We start from the raw sequence: 24875 nt of genomic DNA on the forward strand, positions 1-24875 counted from the left end.
GGAGGAAGCACCGTGGTGCTGGGGGTTGAGTAAGTACGGCATAGCCGAAAGGACCTGCTAAGAGCTCTTTTTCACTACCTTTACCTTATAACTAGCTTGCCTATAACACAACAAGGAACAAGCAAACATTTATTTTCTTTCCTCCACTCCCATTTTCTCTCATTTGCAGTTGGACCCCCTCAATACCCTTCGCCCAGTCTTGGCTCATGGGGCACTGACTCCTAATTTCCAAAGTATGTATCTTTGACAGAATAGTTCCTACTTTGATGGCAAACATAAAGTGTTGTGATGTATATATGTGTTCTCACTGTTTGTCATTAACACTTCAATGACTGGTAATATGGCATTTTCCAGATTCATCTGGGATGCCAGGTACCACAGTCCGCATGTGTGTGTTTTTTCGTTCTTCCTTCCTTACAGGTGACCAATAGTCCAGCGCATTGGGATCCGCGCACTAATAACCATGTGCTCTTATTCTTTCAGGCTTACAACATCAGAACTTCTGATACAGCTAGGAACACGTATATTTATAAATTATATTTATACACATTGATAAATAGAACATTCCACTACACCCATTATTTAACATTAGTGAGTGACAGGGGGATCTTTACCCGGTCCTGACGAAGGGGCATGTCGCCCCGAAACATGTTGACCCACACAGAAGAGTAAGCCCAGTAACTTTCTTTACCTCTCCGCATCACCCTTTTTAACAATACCAGCCAGTGTTTATTAAATAGTTTTTTCTACCACTTGGCCAGGTATTTTTTTAACTTCACTTTTCATTATAACTCCTGACCCCACTGACACTCACTCCTATCCACTCACATAGTACCCACAATAAAAAGGTGCTCCAGCATAGTCGCTTGTCGCAGCACCGCCCCGTCCCTCAGGCGGGAAAACCCCAATGATGAAGCATGACACCAAGGGCCCCTTTGGTGTGTGAGGGTTATTTTAACACACACAGTGTATTCCAATAACACCGGTATATACACTAACTTCATATGAGGTGGACCTTGTTGATTATTTGTACTTTCATAAGAGGAGGATACGCCCACCTCGGTGCCGTCAGGCACCACCTCTTCACTCTTCCCTTTTTGATATTTTTGGCAGTAAAAACTTTAGCCACAGTTCTGGCCTTGGCCAGACTGGACTATGGAAATGCCTTATACTTGGGAATCCAAAAACAGCACATGGCGAAGCTCCAGCGGACTCAAAATGCAGCTGCCAGAGTAATATTGAACATCCCTAAATTTCAGCCCTTATAGGAAGGCCTCAGGAAACTTCACTGGCTCCCCATGAAAAAGAGTATAGACTTTAAGGCCCTCTGTCTAGCATACAAGGCATTACATGGAAAGGGATCAGCATTCCTGAAACAACATCTCACTTGGTATCATTCTTCAAGGCACCTCCGCTCAGCTCAGAACAAACTCATCCGGATTCCAAAATTTATTAAAGCCAATTGGGGTGGAAGAAGCTTCATTCTGGGCACAACAAAATTATGGAATTCGCTCCCAATATACATCAAAAGCTGTCCAACCCTATTCAGTTTCAGAAAGCTGTTGAAGACTTGGCTGTTTGCAAATTAACGTAACCTAAATATCCACCCCTGGAATTTTGGCTCTTCCTCTGTTATGAGCGCCTAGACGCCCACGGGCATTTGCGCGCTATATAAATCTTTCTCATATCACATCACATCACTAGTCTCTATACAGATTTAGGACAATGCTGTGTTGCCATGAATTCCCCAGTCAAAGATATCCCAGGCAGGCAAAAAGGCCCTATTGCAAATAATACAGGATTTGATTAAGTCTAATGTGGTTGAAGAGACAGTGGCGAATGTATGTAATAGCCCTGCTGTTCCTATTCTTAAAAAGACACTCTTGGATTCTGCTGATGCTCACACTGACGTTTACCGTTTTGTGATCGACCTTAGAGAGCTGAATAAGATCAAGGTTCCCCAGTACCCTGTGGTCCCAGACATTACCAAGATCCTGACAATGATTACCCCATCTGAAAAATTTGAATCCGTAATTGACTTAAAGAATGCTTTCTTCAGCTTACCAATCCATACAGATAGCAGATATCTGTTTGGATATGCAATAGCCGGTCGGCGCTTTAGATTCTCCCGTGCTCCACAAGGCCATACCGAAAGTCCTAGTATCTATAGCCAAGCTTTGAAATCTCAATTGGATTCTTTGGTGCTCCCCTCTGGTAATGTGCTGTTGCAGTACGTTGACAATCTCTTCGTGGCTTCAGACACTGAGGATGGTTGCAAAGAAGCCACAGTTAAATTATTGTAGCATTTGGCACACAATGGACACAAGGTGTCACTTTCAAAATTCCAATATTGCTGACAGGTGGTCACCTATTTAGGTCACCTACTATCGAAGGAGCTGCTATTACTAATATGCCTGTTCCTAAGACCCAACGCGAGGTAGGCGCATTAGTTGGAATAACTTTGTATTGTCGGCACAGGATCCCTAACTATTCCCTACTAACAAAACCCCTTCTTTATCTTTACCACCAAAGATGTCCCCTGCCTTGGTCACCTGCATGCTAATAAGCTTTTGAGCAATTAAAGGTTGCGCTTTGCTCTGCTCCTGTGCCTGGGACTCCTGATTACCAGAAGCCTTATGTGCTCTACATGCATGAGGCAGACAGTTGCGCGCTCTCTGTTCTAACACAGGGTTTTAGTGGTAGCAAATACCCTGCGCCTATTTCTCTGCCATGCTCGATAACGTCACCAGAGCTCTCCCGAGCTGTCTGAGAGCTACAGCTGCAGTGGCAGTTTCTATCAGACAATTGGCACGGCTCGTCCTTGATACTGATCTCACAGTAATAGTACCTCATCCTGTGGATACGCTCCTGAATAAGACAAATACGCAGCACTTTACTAATGCATGTCTGACTGGATATGAGCTATCCTTGTTTGCTCAGCACATTACCACCTAACGATGTGCCACTCTGAATCCAGCCACGTTACTACCCTTCCCTTCGGAAGAAAAGGACAATGATGTCCATGATTGTTTATGTTGGACTGAGGAAGAAAATAAGGGACAGATAGACCTGACTGCTGTTCCCTTATCTGACCCCCAAGGGGAACTATATGTCGATAGCTCTTGTTTCAAAGTACCAGATGGCACCACCACTGCAGCCTATGCAATCACAATGTTACACACTGTAGTTGAGACATCCCGTATCCCACACCAATCGGCCCAAGCTGCAGAGTTAGTTGCCCTCCTCAAGGCTTGTGAGTTGAGGGAGGGACTGGCTGTTAATATTTACACGAACACCCAGTACGCCTATGGGGTGGCCCATAACTTTGGGCGCCTCTGGGCGGAGAGAGGGTTCTTGACCTCGCATGGACTGCGAATTCAGAACGGACCATTGATACATAGATTGCTGGCCGCATTGACACTTCGCAGCATTGACACTTCCTGATAAGTTAGCAATAGTAAAATGTAGCGCTCATAAAGCCATCACAGATAATGCTGGGAGGGGAAATGCGTTCGCAGACCAGACAGCTAATGAGACAGCTCAATCAAAGATGAGAAGGATGTTTGTGGCAGGTCCCGCTCAGTGGGTTCCGAGAATGGAATATTCGAGGCCACATTGGAGAATATCAGGGAAATTCAGGGTGAGGCGACTCTAAAGGAATTGGCAATGTTGGAGGAGAGAATAGGATGTTTGGATGAGGATGGGTATTGGACTGACTTGTCTGGGAAACAGCCATGATTGCTGCCCAATTCATATGTGTTCCCTGTTGTTACCATGGCCCATGGCCCAGCGCATATTAGTGCCAAAGGAAAATGGAACCTACTGGGCCCAGTTTGGCAGACTCATAATATTGCTAAGGTAGCCACACACCTAGTGAAGCATTGTGTCATTTGTTTGAAGCATAATCCTGGGAAAGGTACTCCTATACCCGCTGGTAACTTTGCACCGCCTTCTTTCCCTTTCGAGGTTCTCCAGATGGATTTCATCGAATAGGAACGAGTTAACATTTTGAAGTATGTTCTACTAGTGATTTGAGCATTCAGTAAATGGATTGAGGCTTATGGCACTAAAGAGAATACAGATATGGCAACGGTGAAGGCACTCTTAAAATAGTTCTTCCCGGGCTATGGATTGTCACGCGTGATTTGGAGTGACAACGGAAGTCACTTCAATTCAAAAGTCATTGAATTGGTGTGCAGGGGCTTGCATATTAAGTAGAAGTTTCATGCAGCGAACCGCCCCCAGACAGCAGGCCTGGTTGAGAAGTACAATGGTACTCTCAAGCTGAAACTAGCAAAGATTCAAGAAAGCACATGATTGCGAAGGCCAGATGCGTTACCCTTGGCTTTGTTATCTACCAGAGCGACTGCGCATTCTAGGACATGGTTCTCCCCGTATGAAGTGGTCTTTGTACGCCCTGGTAATATCTGGGGCGTCCCAAGACCCAAGCGCTTTTCCGAGGTAGAGTACCTCCTGCTTGTAGACTATCTGTACGAGTTGTCTAAAGATCTTTGTTCTCTTCACCAACAGATACACGCCATGCTGCAGCCAGTACCAGAGGGGCCCAGGAATCAAATACAGCCCGTTGACTTTGAATTAATCAAGAAATTTCAGCGAAACACTGTTTGGAGTTGAGGTGGAAGGGACCTCTTCTCGTCTTCCTCGCCACCCACACAGCAGTGAAAGTAGAAGTCAGAAAACACTGGATCTATGGTTCCCATGTTAAACGGATATCTCTGCCGCTCCCATATGACCGTTGGAGCAGCAACGGCATTGCTGATCAGGAAGGCGAAAGGGTGCCACGCTTAGTTCCCGTCTCTGACGACCGATTGAGGTGGGTGCAGACGGATGAAGAAAGTAATGCAGTCTTATTCAAGGCGATCCCACCAGAGTTAAGAGCCGCCCTGGATAACACCGTTCCTAATACACCGGAATCTGAGTATCGATGCCCACCTGACCATGAGTTACTGCCCATTTTTGATGATGAAACAGTACATGGAGTAACAAAATATAACTTGAGGCCCCGAAAGAAGGACGGTGCACCAGCCGAACAGTCCAGGAGTTAGGGAAGGACTTGAGCTTAGGGCGCAGGTGCAGTGCCTAAGGTGCCTGTATTAGACTAGGGTGAGCTACACTGGTGCACTGCCCTGGACACTGGGCAGGATAGTTGAGGGTTCTTGCCCAGGAGGGAGGATGCCCTATCCTAAAAGAAGAGGGTTTGTTTCTCTGCAAGGGCTACGTCACGCGGCTCCTCCATGAACAACAGGGGCCTGCCAGCAAGGCTCTAGAAGGACGCTGGGAGATGTGTGCTCCCCTGGTACTGTTGTTGCAATAGTGGCTCCAGCTTGTGATTTTCTTTCCTGAATGTAAGTTTGTATTCTCTACTGTCTGACTGACAGTTCATTCTTGGGAAGGCATAGCAGGTGGTTGTATGTAACCCCGGTGGCCCCTAGGGGCCACTTCCTTCACTTGGCTTTCAAGTTGATCTAAGATCTCCCGTACCTGATTTTTGTAGCTTCTTGCTTTATTGGATACTGCCTCTGTGCAGAGTATTTTTTAAAGGAATTATGTGGTGGGTTGAATCCTCATCCCATCCAACATGTGCCTGTGTGCTACCGCCCCCTCCTGCGTCTATGAGTGTTGAATATGAGGTTCTCCCAAAAGAGACCTCTAACTGTCCTATATTTGTCCCCCTCCATCTGGAGTGTTATTTCATATACTTTATGTGGGACACTTACCCTAGTATCGTGTGTTTCTACTGTGATCTGATCATTCATGTCCGCTGTCACCAGAAATTCCATCAGGTTCTGGTAAGCTATTGTTACTTCTGCCGCACTGTCTAGCATTGTCAGAGCCCATTACCTGTTCAGTAGTTGAGTCCTCAGAATTCTGGCCATGTCTGATCTTTAGACCTGCAACCTTCTTCTTTTTGATCTGTGGCTTTTGCTTTGGCTTTTCTTCTTTTTTGGAAGTATAATCTTGAGCGTGCTACTTGTCTCTGGACTTTGTACACTCTTCTTGTCTTTCTGACCGTCATTCCCTCTCCTTTCGAAGTTTGTTGATGAACCCTGAAAGGAACGAGAGGAACGTGTATCAGTATCCTGATACATGTCAGGTTTCCTAATATCCCTATTCCTGAGGTTATTGTCGTGACCACCGGAACTCCTCAGGATCTGGGCGATGCTCAAAGGGGTCCATCCCCAACTCTGAATGGAAAATACTCCAGAGTATTGAGGCCTTCAAGCGAGGGATAGGGAAAGGGAAGGGGTTGCGTGGGAATAGGGTACCGGTAACAAAACAAACATAACATTAATACATATTAGCCATCCTGACTACTCTCATTATTCTCTCGCTATATGTATTCTCATACCTCATGTATCGCTCTACTAACTGAAGTGAATTTCCACTGTTGCAAGATGCCTCTCTCGCTCTTTGGCACCACATGAGCTGGTATCTAGAAATCAAACATAAGCACATCAACTCACAGATTCCTCAAGCCTAGATAAACCATTTGCAAGCACTCAAGCCCATACATACCCTATATCAAACACGCTGAGCACTGAAGAAGTGATACCCCTTTTTCCCTGGATAAGAATAGTTTTGTGGTTTTGCAAGAAGTCTCTTGAAGCACCTTCCTGTTGCACTCACAGAAGAAGCTTTACCACTAGGATATCCAGCAGGGAAGTGTAGAACAGTAAGCACCAATGTCAGAGAAATCAAACATGAAAAAATTTACCTCACATTAACAGGCAGTTACGGATGTGAGCCAAAGTAAGCAGGAAATGAAGGAAGTGTTTCCCTGTAGATACGCAGGCATGGAAAACCTGCTAGGGAAAACTTCAACTTCACTATTTTGCTAAGAAACTACACCAGTAACTCCTCGGAGTACTCCTCTCACAGCCGCTAGAGAAGTAGTTCTATTAACCAATAATCACAGTGCACGTCTGTGCTTTTCCGGTTCAAAGGTGGAAACAAAGGATTCTGCGAAAACCCCAGCAAAGTATCCGAATGCTCAGCGGCTTTGCTACGGTACAGCTAGGAAACAGACACAATCACGTACGACGCACTCTGCGTCATACGTGTCTAAATAGAGAATCGGTTTCCCCAAAGGACGGCTTTCTGGGAAATGGAGTTTTCTGCCGTTCCTAGGCAAGTGCGGACTCTGTCATCTCCTGACAGTTATACCTATTTTCAGAGGGCTCCTATGGGGGAGATCTACCTTGGGATTGAGATCTATTTCCTTTAAATGATTGGTGTTTTTTACTGTTCCACTTTTTTTTAGTTGAAGTGGGTGTCTGCTTTCAAGTGTCTTTTTTTTTACTGCCCATCCGCTGTGGATCTGAAGCTTTCCCACCCAAACTGTCTGTGCCTAATTCTGCATATGCAGTTTCAATTATTTTGGGTAGTTTGTGTTCTCGTTCTAAAGGACTAAACTCTTAGGCGTTGGCGGATGGCCACTGAAGCTGCTTGACTTTTAATATTAGCTAGTATTATAGTGGATACCTGAGCATAGTTACATTGCAACTTCAACCCTAAGTTCAGAGCAGGTTCTGCTCTGTACTCGTTTTGTATTTTTCTTAATACATCTGGTATCAATGCTAATGAAGGAATACCATGAGTTCTGGTCTAAATGGCAGCAAAGAATGTACCCCAAGTGGTACAATCTTCTACTTGTGGTGTTATCCCCATGGGCAAGCAGATTGTTAACATTCTGTGTTTTTCATACGGGGTAGTATTCGGGAATACTGTGTTATTTTCTTAGATACCCAGAATGGCATTTGTTCACATTTTGTGGGCATTTCGCCCATCACAGCGTGTAATGTTTGTGGTGTGATTTTAGTTGCTGTAACTTGAGTTTGAGTTCCATTTATGGCAACTAATGCTGGTTGGACTGTAAATGTCCTCTTGACAAATTGTGTCAAGTTTCTGTATATTTTTATTAAATCTTTATGTTGTATGAGTAAGTTTCCTGGTGGCATTGTGTCAATGTCAGGATGTGGTGTGTAGGCAGCTAATATCGGCTATGTTGCCCCTTCTCCTTGGAGCGGGCCGAGTCTTACTCTTACTCTTATGTGGGGTAGGGCGCCTTTAAACCAGTATAAGTGTTCCTGGTACATGAGCGGAACCTCTAAGTCCTTGAATTGACAATATTTCGCTGGTGCATCTCCTTCCATGTAGGAGTGGAATGTTTTTGTTCTTGCATTTGCTACAGGGGATGTAACCTATAAATAAAATACCTCTGTTTTGTTTGATTCGTGTTCCTCAATCATGGAAGCTACTATGCCACCCCTACATGTTAAACCATGCTCTAGCAGTTTCAGGGTGACTGTATTTCTGAATTTTCCTGCATTCAGAATTGCGTCTGCATCTTCTTCTCCAGCTGAGAGGTGCAGATCCACTACTGTAATATCTCCTGTCTCATTCATTTTTGTAAAGAAAACGTTTTTTCAAAGGGATCTAAGATAAGGTTTTGTGTGCACAATTTTAGGAACACTGTGTCCTGCAAGCTTGATTAACCAACAGCCGATAAAATAGGATTTTTTGCCTACCCAGCGGTGGCTAAGAATAGCATGACTGAACTACTCAGATTCTACTGTTAAATAAGTACCCAACCAACGTTGGACGCCATGTCGTGTAGTTCCTATATTACCTATACACGATCTGCGCGTTTGGATAACCTAAACTGTGGGATAGGTGGCGGACTGATTCTGTGCACCCCCACTGGATATGTTAGCCTGCCTGTATCAGCCAGCTCATAGTACTACTATAATCTCCTCTTACAAGATAAAGAATGGATGCTGGCAACCTCAGAACATCCCCCAGGATCATGGCAACAATATACTACTTTTCGCTAAGTCACTCGTGCTCACTTAGTTTGTCTCAGAGATCTACAGAATAAACATACTGGGCATTTCAATAAGAATGTACTGAACAGTTGCTATTCTAGCGTAGAAGATGAGCAGCAACAACAATTAGACAGTAGCAGAGATATATGATTAGCAGTACCATGAAAGTAAAGGGGTGGTACAGTTCTACCATTTTGCAGTAATCATGAATATTTATACAAGTACATAAAATACAAGATAATAAGTGCGTACTCCTACAATGCCTCCCTAACTCGGTGTACCTAAATGTACCTAGCATCTAAGCAGGTGTTATGCCAAGATTTCCTCTAGGATTTAGTCAACCCCATTACCTGAGAATGAGAGAATATGGGACCCTGTCCTGGTCTCGAGTTGGACACCCCGCGAGGGATGTTAGACCACTGTGAGCTGGAGTATCTCCATACAGGTACCTCAGCATCTCTGGTCAGTGTGTCAGCCGGGAAGTCACGCTCTCCTCTGTCTTTCTAAGGAAGACATGATGTATATATACCCATAGGTCTCCCCGGTGGTCCTACCTTGCTGTGTTACTCTGTTGGTCTAAAGGATGACGTCGGGCCTGAAGTTTATACCGAGATATTATACAGGCGATGGAGGTCCTGCTGTGCTTCCAAGAAACTTCATGCGTAATGTATGAGATTCGAACTAGGGAAAACCTATGTTCTGAATTCAGTGTCGTATCTGGGTAAAAGGTCAGTGCCTAAGAACCGTTATGTATGTAATGTAGGGAAGAATATAGGTGAAAGGTCGTGAGGTTACCTATATAAGGTACATATATGTAATATATAACACGGTCTGTATCCCTTGCTGGAGAAGCTGTATACCTGTCCTAAAGCACCTAAAATCCTACCTGCTGAGCGAGTGAAGAAGTCTGCCAACTCTGAAGTAGGAGGGACCATCCATGAAGGAGTGAGTTGCAGTGCTTTACTAGTGTCTGTGGTGCTCCATAATAGAAACTACAGAGGGAGATATGTTGGATTTGAGGACCAGAGGACCTGCAGCCTCTCCATAACAGCTCCCGGAAAGAACTAAAACTATGTGACAGCAATTGCTGAGGCCTGGTTGGGCTGTGATAGATTGTTGTGGCTAGCCTGTGAATGACCACAATTGCCCCAGCTAAAATTGATCTGTGTATGGCTGCAGCTACTGAAATGGTGATTGGTCTGTAGTTAGATGCTGTTGTGTAGCTGTGATCTGTGGGCCAGCAAAGACTAAAACACCACAGGCCACTGCAAGGCTATATTTGCCAAGGTGTGATCAGTGAGTGCAGGGGCTGCAACTGCTGAAGTTGTATCCGGCGCCAATGAGGGAATACAGCAGAGAATTTGTGACCAGTCCAGCATGGCCTGCATCTGCCAACTGAGGCTCTGTAAAGATCCTGCCGTTTCTGGCATGGCCCAGTCACCAAGAGCCTATGGCTCTGGCCACTTACAGTTGATCTGGTTGGGACCGCCCTGCCTTGTAGTTCCTATATATACTATACAGGATCCGCGCGTTCCGCATATCATCAACTGTGGGCTTGGTGGCAGACTGGCTCTGAGCACACCCACCGAGAATGTTAGTCTTTCTGTTTTAGCTAGCTCACTGTGCCACTAGAATCTCCTCTTATCGGGGAGAGAACAGTTTCTGGCAACCTTAGAACTTGACAACCCTGATCCCTCTGGATAGTGGAAACAATGTACTACTTTTCACTCAGTCACCTGTGCTCACTTATTCGGTCTAAGAGAGTTACACAGAAGAAACAGTTGGGCGTGTTACAATAAGAATTTATTGCATAGTTGTTCTTCTAGTGTAAGATAGATGAGCTGCAACAACCGTTAGATAGTACCAGATATATATGATTTACAGTACAGTGAATGTAAAAGGATAGTACAGTTCTACCATCTTGCAATGATCATGAATACATACATGAATACAAAATGCATGATAAAAGAAAGTGCGTACTCCTACGAAACCTATCTAGATGTACCTAAGTGTACCTAGCATGTGAGTAGGTGTGAAGCCAAGAATCCCTCTAGGATTTAGTCTAACCCCATTACCTGAAGTGTGAGAGTGTGGGACCCCGTGCTGGTCTCGAGGTGGACACCCCGCGAGGGATGTGTTAGACCACTGTCATCTGGAGCGTCTGCATGCAGGAGCCTCAGTGTCTCTGGTCAGTGTGACGGCTGGAAGTCTCGGTTCCCTCTCCTTAACCCAGGCAAGATGTGCTGTAGTTATACAAAAAGTATCTAAGGTTCCTTTGTCCCTTGTTTCTTGTATTAGCCATTGTTGGATTTGAGGATGACGTATGGGATGAACCTTGTACGTAGATATTCTGCAGGTGGTGAAACCCCTGCCTGGTTTCCAAGAACCCTTATGAATATTCATTCATACTGAGTGGGTCTATTGATGAAGTTATAGGACGCTATTGTTCAGGAAAAAAAACCTTGTTCTGTGCCCAGGACTAGAACTAGGTAAAGGTTCAATCTTAAAAGGCTTGGAGGTAATGTAGGTGAAGGTGTATGATATTACCTGGGCCTATATTAGGGTACCTATATGGAACATACCAGCCCAACACCACGACTGCCGCTGAAGAGCTTGGAGTTGGTGTATTGATACGTGTGGCCCCCCTGCCTGAGGCGTGCAACACAAAGAACTACCGGCTGGAGCTCCAGCCCTCAACTAGAGTCAAGGGGCTTGGACATATTTGTGAAACCTGAATTGATTTCACTCAAGAGTAGTAAGAGTCTGAACTGTGACTGACCGCATATACTGTTGCTACACCTGATCTACAGCCATGGCACAACTGTGTTATAGATAGAGAGGGGGGGCCACACAGGAGAGGAAATAGAATCTGGACAGGAGGGTGGAATAGAGAGAAGCAGGGAAGGTGCAGTGTGGACAGAGATAACGCCTAGAGACATTAAGGTATTTTCATTTTGGTAGTGTGTATTATTGCATACTGGTATGTAATTAAGAACTCTCACACAAGAGCCTTTAGTGGCTTGTGACTGCTCACCATGGACACCATTAAAAGCCAAGTGCACAAAGCCATAGTAGGATGGAACCCGAGATATCTGAGGGAAACATCTTCCAACCCCCCCCCCCCCCCACAGTTGAGGTCCATCTGCCTCTGCTTTCCCTGTAGACCCCCAAATGGGGTCTCCCATCCCCCAAACACAATGTCATTCTACCCTGGTGTGCTAAAACACTTAAACATTGTTGACTTCTCCCTTTCACACTCACTTGCTGTTTCACTGCTGGATGCTATGCTTGACTCCTCCCTAACCATGTCCCTTGGCACAAACAAAATATATGAAGTGGCAAACTATCCCCTCCAGGCCAGGAGGAAAATCAAGCAGCTCCTGTCACCTTCTCTTCTACTAATGGCAGCTCACACCTTAGTACTATCACAACTGGACTTTGTCAAAGCATTCGTTGCTGGTGTCTCCCAAGTAAGTGCTCTGGAGATTATGTCCCCTAATTCTTGTTGATTGGATAAATCATTTTCTTGTTTCTTTTTCTCCCGAAGGGCTTGGGTGAAGGTCAACTGATTAGACATAAGCAATGACTTAGCAATGCTAAACACATTAACAGAAAAACTAAAGATCTACTCACTTACCATGTTGGAAATCATGGATGACCTTGGCCCTCAGAAATTTAAAAGATAGAATTCCATAATATCTCAGAGTGGTAGAATGCTTATTTTGCAAAATTCCCCTTGATATCTTGTTTGCATGTTGACTATAAAGGTACAAATATTGAATGTTCTCTCATTTCTCTTACCAATGATCAAACAAAAAACTCACTGAGTTTGTAATACATTCTGGGAGATCACTCAAACGGAATTAACTATGGAGCGGATTATAGGCAATCCACATACTTATACTTAACTTATCTGATCCCTGCCACTCTACTAAAATATTAGAACTTCACCAGTCATTTATTAAACTAAGCTACTTAATGCTTCTCTCTTCTTCCTCGCCTCCCACAAAGAGTTCTATTCTAGTCCAATTTTACCATAATTCACTCAACCTAATGGATCGCAAGCTTTGCTATATTGTATGCACTACATCTTGAAGTTTCACAATTGACAAAAATCTTAATCTACACCCACATTAACACCACAGTTAAATTTGCCCAATTACAACGTGGACTCCCATACCGTGTCCCAAAAACTGACTTTAAAATGTTCTACCATCTCTAGAACTGGCGACATTGAAGTACGCAAATTCTTCTCTGAAAGGTAGACCCAAGAAACAATTTGTCTTGTCTTCGACACGGTGTCCCACGATATCTTAATACACCGCCTAAGAAGTGTAGGCATTGTGGGCACCGTGTTGAAATGGTTTACCAACTTCCTGAGACATAGAAAGCAAATTACCATGCTAGGGCAGTACTGCTCGGAGGAAAGGGAAGTCCAGTCTGGGGTACCACAGGGCTCAAGTCTGAACCCCATTCTGTTTAATCTCTATATGGTCCCATTAATGAAGCTCATCTCTTCTTTTGCTATAAGTTCAATAGCATATGCCGATGACATTCAACTGGTCCTAATTCTAGATGAGGACACGGCAATTGCTGAATGCTCTCTGAGGGACTGCCTGAAAGCCACTTTTGAGTGGATGAATATTAATCATCTGAGATGCAACACCGCAAAGACTGAAATTTTACCCTTTGGTAAAAACAATCTGTTTTCGCCCAGACTTGCTGGCCGTCAGACGCGGAGGCCCCGCCGAGCACTATCAAGAGTGCTCGAAATTTAGGAATTACATTCGACGATGCATTATCTTTTAAGCAACAGGCAAATGAAGTGGCAGGCTCATGCTTTAATGTAATAAAAGGTCTCAAAAATGTTTTTGATTTTCTCCCCCTTTCAGCCAGGAAAACGGTAGCGGTGGCATTAATTATATCCAGGTTGGATTATTGTAACAGCCTTTATGCTGGGGTTAATAAAGCAGCCCTACATAAGTTGCAAATGGTTCAACATGCTGCGGCAAGATTAGTGCTTAAAATGCCAAGAAAGACCTCTGCATCTGCAACGCTCGATACCCTTCACTGGCTTCCTGTACAAAAACGGATTCTGTTTAAAGTTTTGATAATTACCTTCAGAGCATTCCATAAACGAGGCCCAACATACCTGTCCAAAAACTTCAATCGCTATTACCCTAGCCGACAACTGAGATCAGCAACGGCCAACCTGATGGTCATCCCAAAGTTCCGGCTTGCCACGAGAGGAGGAAAATCCCTAGCGGTTAGAGGAACCAAAGCATGGAATAAACTCCCTCACCAAATTCGTGAAATTTCTTGTGAGAGTAAATTTAGGAAATCCATTAAAACCTGGATTTACAACTTAACAGATACAACCTGCAAAACCCTGGTTTAGGATTCAAACGCCTCTGTGGGTAATATATCTCCCACCACCTGGAATGCACAAGCCAAAAAGCGCCAAGATGCTCCCCGGAGTGATAGTGCGCTATAGAAATTACCTATCACTATCTTGCTTGTGGGTGTGCTTCATGCTGCAGATATGTTAGTCGCAGAAATCAAAATGCTATGAGCATGAGACCAGTTATTTGCATCCTAAAATTGTTTCAACAGAAACTAGGAGTGTTCTGAAAACAGACCAAATGATCTGGAGTAAAAACAGATTATCTCAGGTCTTCACTCCATTTTTTATCTCGGATAGAAATTTTCGAGAATTTTCTGCCTTCATGAGAAAACAAATATAAAGTAAAGTAAAGTCCACATTTGTAAAGCGCACAATCACCCGTAAGGGTCTCTAGGCGCTGGGGGGCCGTCGGGAAGATTAAGCGAGCTATTGCCCAGAGTCACATGGTGCTGGACTGACCTGCCGCCGGAGCCGGGGATCGAACCGTGGTCCCCAGATTCCAGCGTCAGTCGCCCTGGCCGCGGCGCCACACCTCTTCCACCAAATACCACAAATATAATGATTTCAATCCTTGTCAGGGGTAACACATATGATCTGGAACTCTATGCCCATCATGATACCGGCCTTATCTGAAATTTTATAGAAAGGTCATTTTGGAATGTGAGCAGCTGCCATTGTGTGAATTTTGTGAATCATATTTTTACTTGAAATCTTTACTGTAGAATTGGAGTTCATTAATACACGTATATTATTTTGTTAGAGCTCTGAAGTTCCATCCATTTTTTAAATGTATCCCAATCCCTGTTATCTTGTATTCTGTTAGATTGGTATCTTATGTATTCCTGCAATTATTAAAGTGCTCCAGGGGTCTAGTTCGTGCAACAAAGACATAATAAATTGATAACTTCTACAGTACAATTGTGTTAAAACTAAATCCATGTAAAATCTGCATATTTAATGGATGTAGATTATGCTTTGATAACACATAATCCAACCAACAAACCTTTCACAATTGGAGCTGTACGAGGGAATTTATGGGATGTCTCTAGTGCTAGCATGTAAGCAGAAAAAACATATATCCGGACCCAGGCTCCTTACTATGCATAGGCTAAACAACTTCCTTTAGGACCTCTTGATTGGGGATGTGACCAGCAAAAACAACATTTATCCCAGCATTAGCGAGTGCTTTTTTGAGGAGTTGAAAAAAAGACGTGCTTGGTGTCCACATACCTTCAGACAGCTTTATCCAGATCTTTTAAACGTGCAATTGGTAGGATGCAAAAGAGATACAGATTATGGTGTGGGGTCATTATTGACAAAATTAGAACCAGGAGCATACGCATTTTCAAGTTAAGAGAACATATTTAATGAAACACAGTATTTAATGAAACACAGAAATTCCTTTAACAAGCTTCTGAAAAATGGAGCAGTGCACCAAGACTGTCAGTAAGTACTGTGTGCACTCGGGCAAGACACTCCTCTAGTGATTTGCTGTCTCTTTAGAGCATTAGGCATGTTCTTGCTGTGTGATCCAAAGGTGAGAGGCAGGCCTGGTGAGAGGAATTGTGTAGCTAATTTTCATTTGAAGGAACAGGAAAGTGAAGATGAGTGGAGCTGCAGTTCTCATCTCCAATATCTGTACAAACCAACTGCAATGGACTGCCTCCTTCCATGTAGCATTCACCCAGCAATGTGGCATATCAGATCTTCAGTTTCAGACGTGGCACCTGGATAGCTGCTTTTCTAACTTGCTCTGATATGTCAGTTCCCAGAGGAGCTCTAGATCACACAAATACATTGAATTATAAATTAAATGTTCAGTTGCCTGGGAAAGTCAATGCTTGGCTCATAAAAAAACCAGTAAACAATCTATATTCCATTGTGCTGTTGTGGGTAGCACTTTTACACTCTCCGCAAACAGGGATAGAGTGCCCTATTACATAAAATACGCTGCCCCCAAGTAAACCACAAATTAGTGCTGCCCCCAGGGCAGGGCATTTAAATGAAAAACAGTGCGGATGCTTTACAGCTGCTCTGTGTTTTTACAGTACAGGTGGCACCCGCTTGCACTTTTAAAGGGATTAGAGGTCCCCTTGCAGGCAGGTGCAGTCACTGACTGCACCCACCTACAAGGGGATGTGTGGGGTGGTCCATGGGACCCCCTTTCCGCCCTCCAGAGGCCTGCTCTCAGGGGGCGCACTGTCAGTGTGCCTCCTGATAGCTTTTTTACCTCTGCGCCCGCATTTGTAATAGGGCCCGGATGCAGAGGCAAAGGGATTCCCCCATTTGCATCGGCTAATGTCCCCATGCAAATGAGGGAACACCTCATAAAGATAGCGAAAGTCAAGCCGGCGGAGCATCACCGAATTCGGCCTACTTTGGAGGTCAGAACGATGTTGAGTGAAAATTCTCCACACAAGTATCTAAGTGTAAAGGTAACATTTTGACTGAGGCTTCCCGCTCAGTGTATCTGATCAGGGTTCCATCGCGGTCAGCCTCAAACTTTAACTTAGTCCTAGTCAAGCGTGACCAGATGTCCCAAAGTGACGTTATAGGCTTTTAAGCACAAGAAAGTGTAAATTCTTTAAAAAATCATATCTCTGGTACCCTACATTAGATTTTTGTCATCTGGTGTATATTCATAAAAATATAATCTATTTTCATTAATTGGTGGGGGAATTTGATTGTGCTTGGTGTCTTTCTTATTTGATGGTGTTTTTAAATGCTTTACACTTCTGTCTCCTAGGTTAGGCCTGACTGCTCGCTGCCAGCTTCCAAAAGTTGAGCAAGCAACTAATTTATTGAGACCTTTACTGGACCTTATGCTGTGTTAGTCCGTCCACCGCCGCTTTTCCACCGGTAGGCAATCATCACAATTGCCTACCAGGCGGAAATTGCCTATAATCTGGTGCCGGTCCTTGTAGGCACCGCCATCCATATTATAATGTGGGCTGTGTTATGCCTTTCCATGGCGGAGGCTACGCCATGGAAAAGCATGTAGGAATCGCTTTGGGGGCCCTGTGTGGGCCCCCGGGGGGTGCTGAGGGCTGTACTTGGACATTGCCGTACACAAGGTAGCAGGCACCTCACGGTGCCTTTCACACTGTGCATTCCAATGCAGGCCATGCATTTCCTATATTGCGGTGGGTGCTGCTCACAGCACCGCCCGCCACAATGGTGACTATGCGGGATGAGACCGCCAGGGTAGCGGTCGCATCCTAATTGGCGGTGTGGAAACGCCACACCACTGGTGGACGGTCCCTACACCGCTAGGGTGGCGGGCGGACTGTAGTCCGCCCGCCATCCTAATGGACCCCTATGCCTCTGGACTTCAATTTACATGGGAAGGCTGTTAGGCAACTCTGATGGATACCACTAACTATAATCAGTGGTTACTGGCCAGAGCTACTGTCTGGAGAATATGGAGTGGGGAGGCCAACAGAGGACATTCACTTACTGAGCTCATCAAAAGGGTGACCATGAGTAGCACCAGTCTGCAGTTTGAGAGAGTGTTGGTGAGTATGTTGACAAAAGGGCAAGTACCGGAAGAATTTCAGGGATGGCACTGCCGTACAACGTGTTAGGAACTTTTGTCCTTACTGCCATCGAAGTGTGTAGATTGCCTGTATGTATTTATGTATGTGATAGTTACATAGAGCAAACCTAGCGAAAAGGTGTACAGGATCAAAGCCCAGCATAGAGTTAATATGTGATTGAAAAGATAGCTGGGTTATGCAAGAGGACGTGTACAACTGCTGAATCATGATGTAGTGCTTTTTATAGAGGTGCATCTTCAACTCTTTCCTACATTGGAGCAGTGTTGAGCAGGTCCTGATGGATAAGACAATGTTGTTCCAGTTCCTGAGAGCATAGTTGGAAAAGGCCTGCTACCTTGCTTTTTATTATTTTGTACACATTTTAGTCTCCAGTCTGATGGTGTTCTAGCTGCAGGCATGTGGAAAAACCACCAGAGATGGCAGGTTTGTGTGTAAGATAAGAGGGGATGCAGTTGTGATGGCTAGTTTTGCCAATGGGGTGGGCCAAAAAAAGTTTCATCAGGACGGGTAAATATGGCTTTATATATTAAGGCCCCCATTACGATGGCGGGCGGAATTTGTCCGCCCCCCACTGTAACGGAAAATGGGACCGGCGGTCTACGAGGCGAATTAGGATGCACCCGCCACACTGGTGTGCACATTCTGGTCTTTAACATCGCGGACAGTGCTGCTGGGTGCAGCTCCGTCCGCAATGTTAAAAGTGCATGGATTGCATTGCCATGCACAAAGTGACAGGCAACCTGCGGTGCCTGTCACCTTGTGTATGGCAACGGTACCCCCCAAGTGCAGCCTCCCACCGCTCCTAACCCCCCAGGGGACCGGAACAGGCCCCCAAAGCAATTTCCGCCAGCCTTTACATGGCGGCATTGCCGCCGTGGAAAGGCCTCTAAAATTTCACATCAAATTATGGATGGTGGTGCCTGCTCGGCACCGTCAATATATTGTGCCCCAGATCCGCATGGCAGGTAATCTTAACGATTGCCTGCCGGTGGAAAAGTGGCGGACAGTCTTTCTGTCCAATGCGGTACCCCCCGCCATACTAATATTGGGGGGGTCAAATCAGGTACAGATGGCGGCGGATCCGCCCGCCATCATAATAGGCCCCTAAATGTTTAAAGCCATGAGGTGGCCATGATAGGTTTGACTAATTATGAATCTCTTCCTCAACTCCAGAGGGCTTAATTTATTTTCATAACATGTAGTATCCTGATCTAAGTAAAAAATGATTTATAGATAAGTAAAGAGCTTGTCCGGTTATAGTTCTTAGGCGCTCAGCTTCTTAAGAAGCAGCCCCTAATGCACTCTGACAACCTCGCAAACTACTAAGCAACAAACATTTCAGCTTTTTGTAGTTAAAAATAAGCTTGTAGATTTGTACACAAAAGACATCCTGTAAGGAGTTGATGGTGTGTTCATGTTTGAAGGGGCTAAAGAGGCTGGCCAATTTCCATAAACGTTTAATAGTGATTCCCAGTCACTTGCACTTGTACATCAAGTATTGTTTGCCTAAAATATGTCTTTTTTTGTTCTATCATTTGACAATATGAACATCTCAAGATATATTTGCCTGCAACAGAAAATAAAATAGCACCTCTGCTAGAATTTTCACTTACAGTAGCAGAAAGGTATAAAGGTATAAATTGCTATGACACCAGATGACATCTGGCTATTATGGGACAATGTGTTTTCCTTCATCTGTGTAGACAATTTCCAATCCATGATCGCTGAATGCTTAAAATAAAACTCTATTATTGAGTGTGGCGGTTCAGAAGGAGGGACACTGACAACTGGGTGAGGTAAACGAGGTTTTATTTTTATGAATGTCTTTTTCTTTCGCTGGGACCTCCTCTCTCTGGCTAGGGTGGCTGGATCCAACGTTGCAGCTAGGTCACGGGCTCTACGGGGACTTGCTCTTCCGTCTTCCTCCTCCGAGTCTCTGTCTCGGGCCGGGTTCCACCGCCACATAGAAGACAAGAAAGAGATAGGCTCTCAGGGTTACTGGTTCAGTCTCAGGCGTTCCCTTGGGGTACCAGGGTTTAGTGAGGACACCGGTGAGAGAGTGCTAGTCCTATATACAGTGCAAGGGGTAGTGAGGGGCTTCGTGAGGGAGGACAATCACGGGGCTTTACAAAAGGGGGGTTGGAAGTGGGTCGTTACAAATGCACACTATTTACACGGCGGCTCCCCGCCTTCCCCACCAGCCTGCTACCCGGTCACGCACCTGTGAGAGCCACACTCCTCCTTCTCCTCTGGGAGTGTGGCTGGGCGCAGCGTGGTATCGTGGGCTTCCTGGCGCCGCTCCTCCGGGATACTCCGCGTCTTCTTCCTCCGTCCTTGCTTCGCGTTCGTCCTCTCCGTTCTGGGTGTTCTCTCCACTCGTCTCCGTCCTCGCGGTGTCGGGGCACCCCGGTCCGTCTACTTCCGGGTATTTGTTTTCTCCGCCTCGCCACACGTCATGAGAGGGCGTGACCACCTGTCCCCTGCCGCATTCGCCGACAGTCACAAGTACGTCAAAGGGGGGCATGTCTTCCCGCTCTTCCTCGGCGAGGTTAAAGGCACAGTCCTCCTGCTGGGTCGACCATTCGTCCGGCTCCGGTCCCCATGCAGTCTGTGGTAGAGAAGGGGCGTGTTGAACGTTAGGATTCCACCAGTTCACCGGGAAACCCTCCGCCCTGCTACCGTCCTCCCCCCTTGGATTCTCCCGATCGGGGAGTCTAGACAGGAAGTCTGCGTTGCCATGGTCCCGACCCCTCCTATGCTGTATCGTGAAAGAAAATGGCTGTAGGTAGAGGAACCATCTCAGGACCCTTTGATTTTGGGATTTTTGCCGATACATCCATTGTAATGGAGCATGGTCCGTAAACAAGGTAAAGTGCTTCCCCTCGAGATAGTATTTTAACTTTTCAATTGCCCACCGTATCGCCAAACACTCGCGCTCAATGGTAGGGTATTTCTTTTCCCTAGGGTGTAGTTTCCTGCTTATGTACAATAGGGGATGCTCCAATCCATCCCTCCCCAATTGGGAGAGGACAGCGCCTATGCCGGTATCTGATGCGTCTGTGGCTACCAGGAACGGTTTGCTGAAATCTGGAGGTATTAGGACGGGACTGGTTGTTATAGCGTCCTTCAGACTCTCGAAGGCCTGTTTTTCTTCTGGGGAGGGGTTCAGGAACCGTTTAGGGGTCACCCCGTTCTGGAGGAGGTTGGTTAGAGGGCCAGCTGTGTTCGCAAAGTTGACTATGAACCTCCTATAATACCCTATGAGACCGAGAAAGGCTCTTAGGTCTTTTTTGTTGTGGGGAAAAGGGGTCTCTTTTATGGCTTTGACCTTCTCTATTTGGGGTGCTATAGCTCCCTCACCCAGCATATACCCCAGATACTTCACTTTTGTGTATGCAGCTCGGGATTTCTTTGAGTTCACATGTAACCCGGCCTCCCTGAGGGCAAACAAGATGGTACGTAGGTGTTCTAGGTGTTCTGCCCAGGAGCCGCTAAAGATGACAATATCGTCCAGGTACACAGAGCAAAATGCCCGAACGGTAGCAGGATCCCGTGCATCAGCCTTTGAAAGGTAGCCGGGGCTCCGTGTAGCCCGAATGGAAGGACGTTGAACTCAAACAGTCCCTCGTCCGTAGAGAAGGCAGTTTTGTGTCTGTCTTCCTCACGGAGAGGCACCTGCCAATACCCCTTCGTGAGGTCCAGAGTCGTTATGTACCGGGCCTCCCCTATGCGTTCAATTAATTCATCGACCCTAGGAATAGGGTAGGCGTCAAACTTGGAAATAGCGTTCAACTCCCTAAAGTCCATACAGAACCGGGTGGACCCATCCGGTTTAGGGACCATGACGATCGGGGATGACCAGCTGCTGCGGGACGGTCTGACTACCCCTAGGCGCAGCATCTCTTGCACCTCCTTCCTCACGGCTTCCCGTCTAGCCGCGGGCATCCGATAGGGTCGTAGTTTTACCTGTTTACCTGGCTCCGTTTACATTGGAGCAGTGTTGAGCAGGTCCTGATGGATAAGACAATGTTGTTCCAGTTCCTGAGAGCATAGTTGGAAAAGGCCTGCTACCTTGCTTTTTATTATTTTGTACACATTTTAGTCTCCAGTCTGATGGTGTTCTAGCTGCAGGCATGTGGAAAAACCACCAGAGATGGCAGGTTTGTGTGTAAGATAAGAGGGGATGCAGTTGTGATGGCTAGTTTTGCCAATGGGGTGGGCCAAAAAAAGTTTCATCAGGACGGGTAAATATGGCTTTATATATTAAGGCCCCCATTACGATGGCGGGCGGAATTTGTCCGCCCCCCACTGTAACGGAAAATGGGACCGGCGGTCTACGAGGCGAATTAGGATGCACCCGCCACACTGGTGTGCACATTCTGGTCTTTAACATCGCGGACAGTGCTGCTGGGTGCAGCTCCGTCCGCAATGTTAAAAGTGCATGGATTGCATTGCCATGCACAAAGTGACAGGCAACCTGCGGTGCCTGTCACCTTGTGTATGGCAACGGTACCCCCCAAGTGCAGCCTCCCACCGCTCCTAACCCCCCAGGGGACCGGAACAGGCCCCCAAAGCAATTTCCGCCAGCCTTTACATGGCGGCATTGCCGCCGTGGAAAGGCCTCTAAAATTTCACATCAAATTATGGATGGTGGTGCCTGCTCGGCACCGTCAATATATTGTGCCCCAGATCCGCATGGCAGGTAATCTTAACGATTGCCTGCCGGTGGAAAAGTGGCGGACAGTCTTTCTGTCCAATGCGGTACCCCCCGCCATACTAATATTGGGGGGGTCAAATCAGGTACAGATGGCGGCGGATCCGCCCGCCATCATAATAGGCCCCTAAATGTTTAAAGCCATGAGGTGGCCATGATAGGTTTGACTAATTATGAATCTCTTCCTCAACTCCAGAGGGCTTAATTTATTTTCATAACATGTAGTATCCTGATCTAAGTAAAAAATGATTTATAGATAAGTAAAGAGCTTGTCCGGTTATAGTTCTTAGGCGCTCAGCTTCTTAAGAAGCAGCCCCTAATGCACTCTGACAACCTCGCAAACTATTAAGCAACAAACATTTCAGCTTTTTGTAGTTAAAAATAAGCTTGTAGATTTGTACACAAAAGACATCCTGTAAGGAGTTGATGGTGTGTTCATGTTTGAAGGGGCTAAAGAGGCTGGCCAATTTCCATAAACGTTTAATAGTGATTCCCAGTCACTTGCACTTGTACATCAAGTATTGTTTGCCTAAAATATGTCTTTTTTTGTTCTATCATTTGACAATATGAACATCTCAAGATATATTTGCCTGCAACAGAAAATAAAATAGCACCTCTGCTAGAATTTTCACTTACAGTAGCAGAAAGGTATAAAGGTATAAATTGCTATGACACCAGATGACATCTGGCTATTATGGGACAATGTGTTTTCCTTCATCTGTGTAGACAATTTCCAATCCATGATCGCTGAATGCTTAAAATAAAACTCTATTATTGAGTGTGGCGGTTCAGAAGGAGGGACACTGACAACTGGGTGAGGTAAACGAGGTTTTATTTTTATGAATGTCTTTTTCTTTCGCTGGGACCTCCTCTCTCTGGCTAGGGTGGCTGGATCCAACGTTGCAGCTAGGTCACGGGCTCTACGGGGACTTGCTCTTCCGTCTTCCTCCTCCGAGTCTCTGTCTCGGGCCGGGTTCCACCGCCACATAGAAGACAAGAAAGAGATAGGCTCTCAGGGTTACTGGTTCAGTCTCAGGCGTTCCCTTGGGGTACCAGGGTTTAGTGAGGACACCGGTGAGAGAGTGCTAGTCCTATATACAGTGCAAGGGGTAGTGAGGGGCTTCGTGAGGGAGGACAATCACGGGGCTTTACAAAAGGGGGGTTGGAAGTGGGTCGTTACAAATGCACACTATTTACACGGCGGCTCCCCGCCTTCCCCACCAGCCTGCTACCCGGTCACGCACCTGTGAGAGCCACACTCCTCCTCCTCCTCTGGGAGTGTGGCTGGGCGCAGCGTGGTATCGTGGGCTTCCTGGCGCCGCTCCTCCGGGATACTCCGCGTCTTCTTCCTCCGTCCTTGCTTCGCGTTCGTCCTCTCCGTTCTGGGTGTTCTCTCCACTCGTCTCCGTCCTCGCGGTGTCGGGGCACCCCGGTCCGTCTACTTCCGGGTATTTGTTTTCTCCGCCTCGCCACACGTCATGAGAGGGCGTGACCACCTGTCCCCTGCCGCATTCGCCGACAGTCACAAGTACGTCAAAGGGGGGCATGTCTTCCCGCTCTTCCTCGGCGAGGTTAAAGGCACAGTCCTCCTGCTGGGTCCACCATTCGTCCGGCTCCGGTCCCCATGCAGTCTGTGGTAGAGAAGGGGCGTGTTGAACGTTAGGATTCCACCAGTTCACCGGGAAACCCTCCGCCCTGCTACACTCCTCCCCCCTTGGATTCTCCCGATCGGGGAGTCTAGACAGGAAGTCTGCGTTGCCATGGTCCCGACCCCTCCTATGCTGTATCGTGAAAGAAAATGGCTGTAGGTAGAGGAACCATCTCAGGACCCTTTGATTTTGGGATTTTTGCCGATACATCCATTGTAATGGAGCATGGTCCGTAAACAAGGTAAAGTGCTTCCCCTCGAGATAGTATTTTAACTTTTCAATTGCCCACCGTATCGCCAAACACTCGCGCTCAATGGTAGGGTATTTCTTTTCCCTAGGGTGTAGTTTCCTGCTTATGTACAATAGGGGATGCTCCAATCCATCCCTCCCCAATTGGGAGAGGACAGCGCCTATGCCGGTATCTGATGCGTCTGTGGCTACCAGGAACGGTTTGCTGAAATCTGGAGGTATTAGGACGGGACTGGTTGTTATAGCGTCCTTCAGACTCTCGAAGGCCTGTTTTTCTTCTGGGGAGGGGTTCAGGAACCGTTTAGGGGTCACCCCGTTCTGGAGGAGGTTGGTTAGAGGGCCAGCTGTGTTCGCAAAGTTGACTATGAACCTCCTATAATACCCTATGAGACCGAGAAAGGCTCTTAGGTCTTTTTTGTTGTGGGGAAAAGGGGTCTCTTTTATGGCTTTGACCTT

The 24875-nt window shown here is 46.1% G+C and overlaps 1 protein-coding gene across 6 annotated transcripts in view; it reads right to left on the reverse strand.

Moving 5' to 3' along the window:
- Nucleotides 1–24875, reverse strand: part of OSGEPL1 (O-sialoglycoprotein endopeptidase like 1) — a 429995-nt gene that overhangs the window by 65202 nt on the left and 339918 nt on the right. For 2 of the 6 annotated variants that reach the window (XM_078683695.1, XM_078683694.1), the window contains one exon: nucleotides 5863–6068. The exons of 2 other annotated variants lie outside the window; for them this stretch is intronic. In XM_078683695.1, coding sequence (XP_078539821.1) covers nucleotides 5882–6068 — 187 coding nt within the window. In that variant the 3' untranslated portion in view covers nucleotides 5863–5881. Of the gene's footprint in view, nucleotides 1–5862; nucleotides 6069–15480; nucleotides 16030–24875 lie in introns of those variants that run through there. 2 more of the 6 variants (XR_013609031.1, XR_013609032.1) reach the window with 2 other exon arrangements.

This window comes from Lissotriton helveticus, chromosome 3_1 (assembly GCF_964261635.1).
Source record: "Lissotriton helveticus chromosome 3_1, aLisHel1.1, whole genome shotgun sequence".
Taxonomy (NCBI): domain Eukaryota; kingdom Metazoa; phylum Chordata; class Amphibia; order Caudata; family Salamandridae; genus Lissotriton; species Lissotriton helveticus.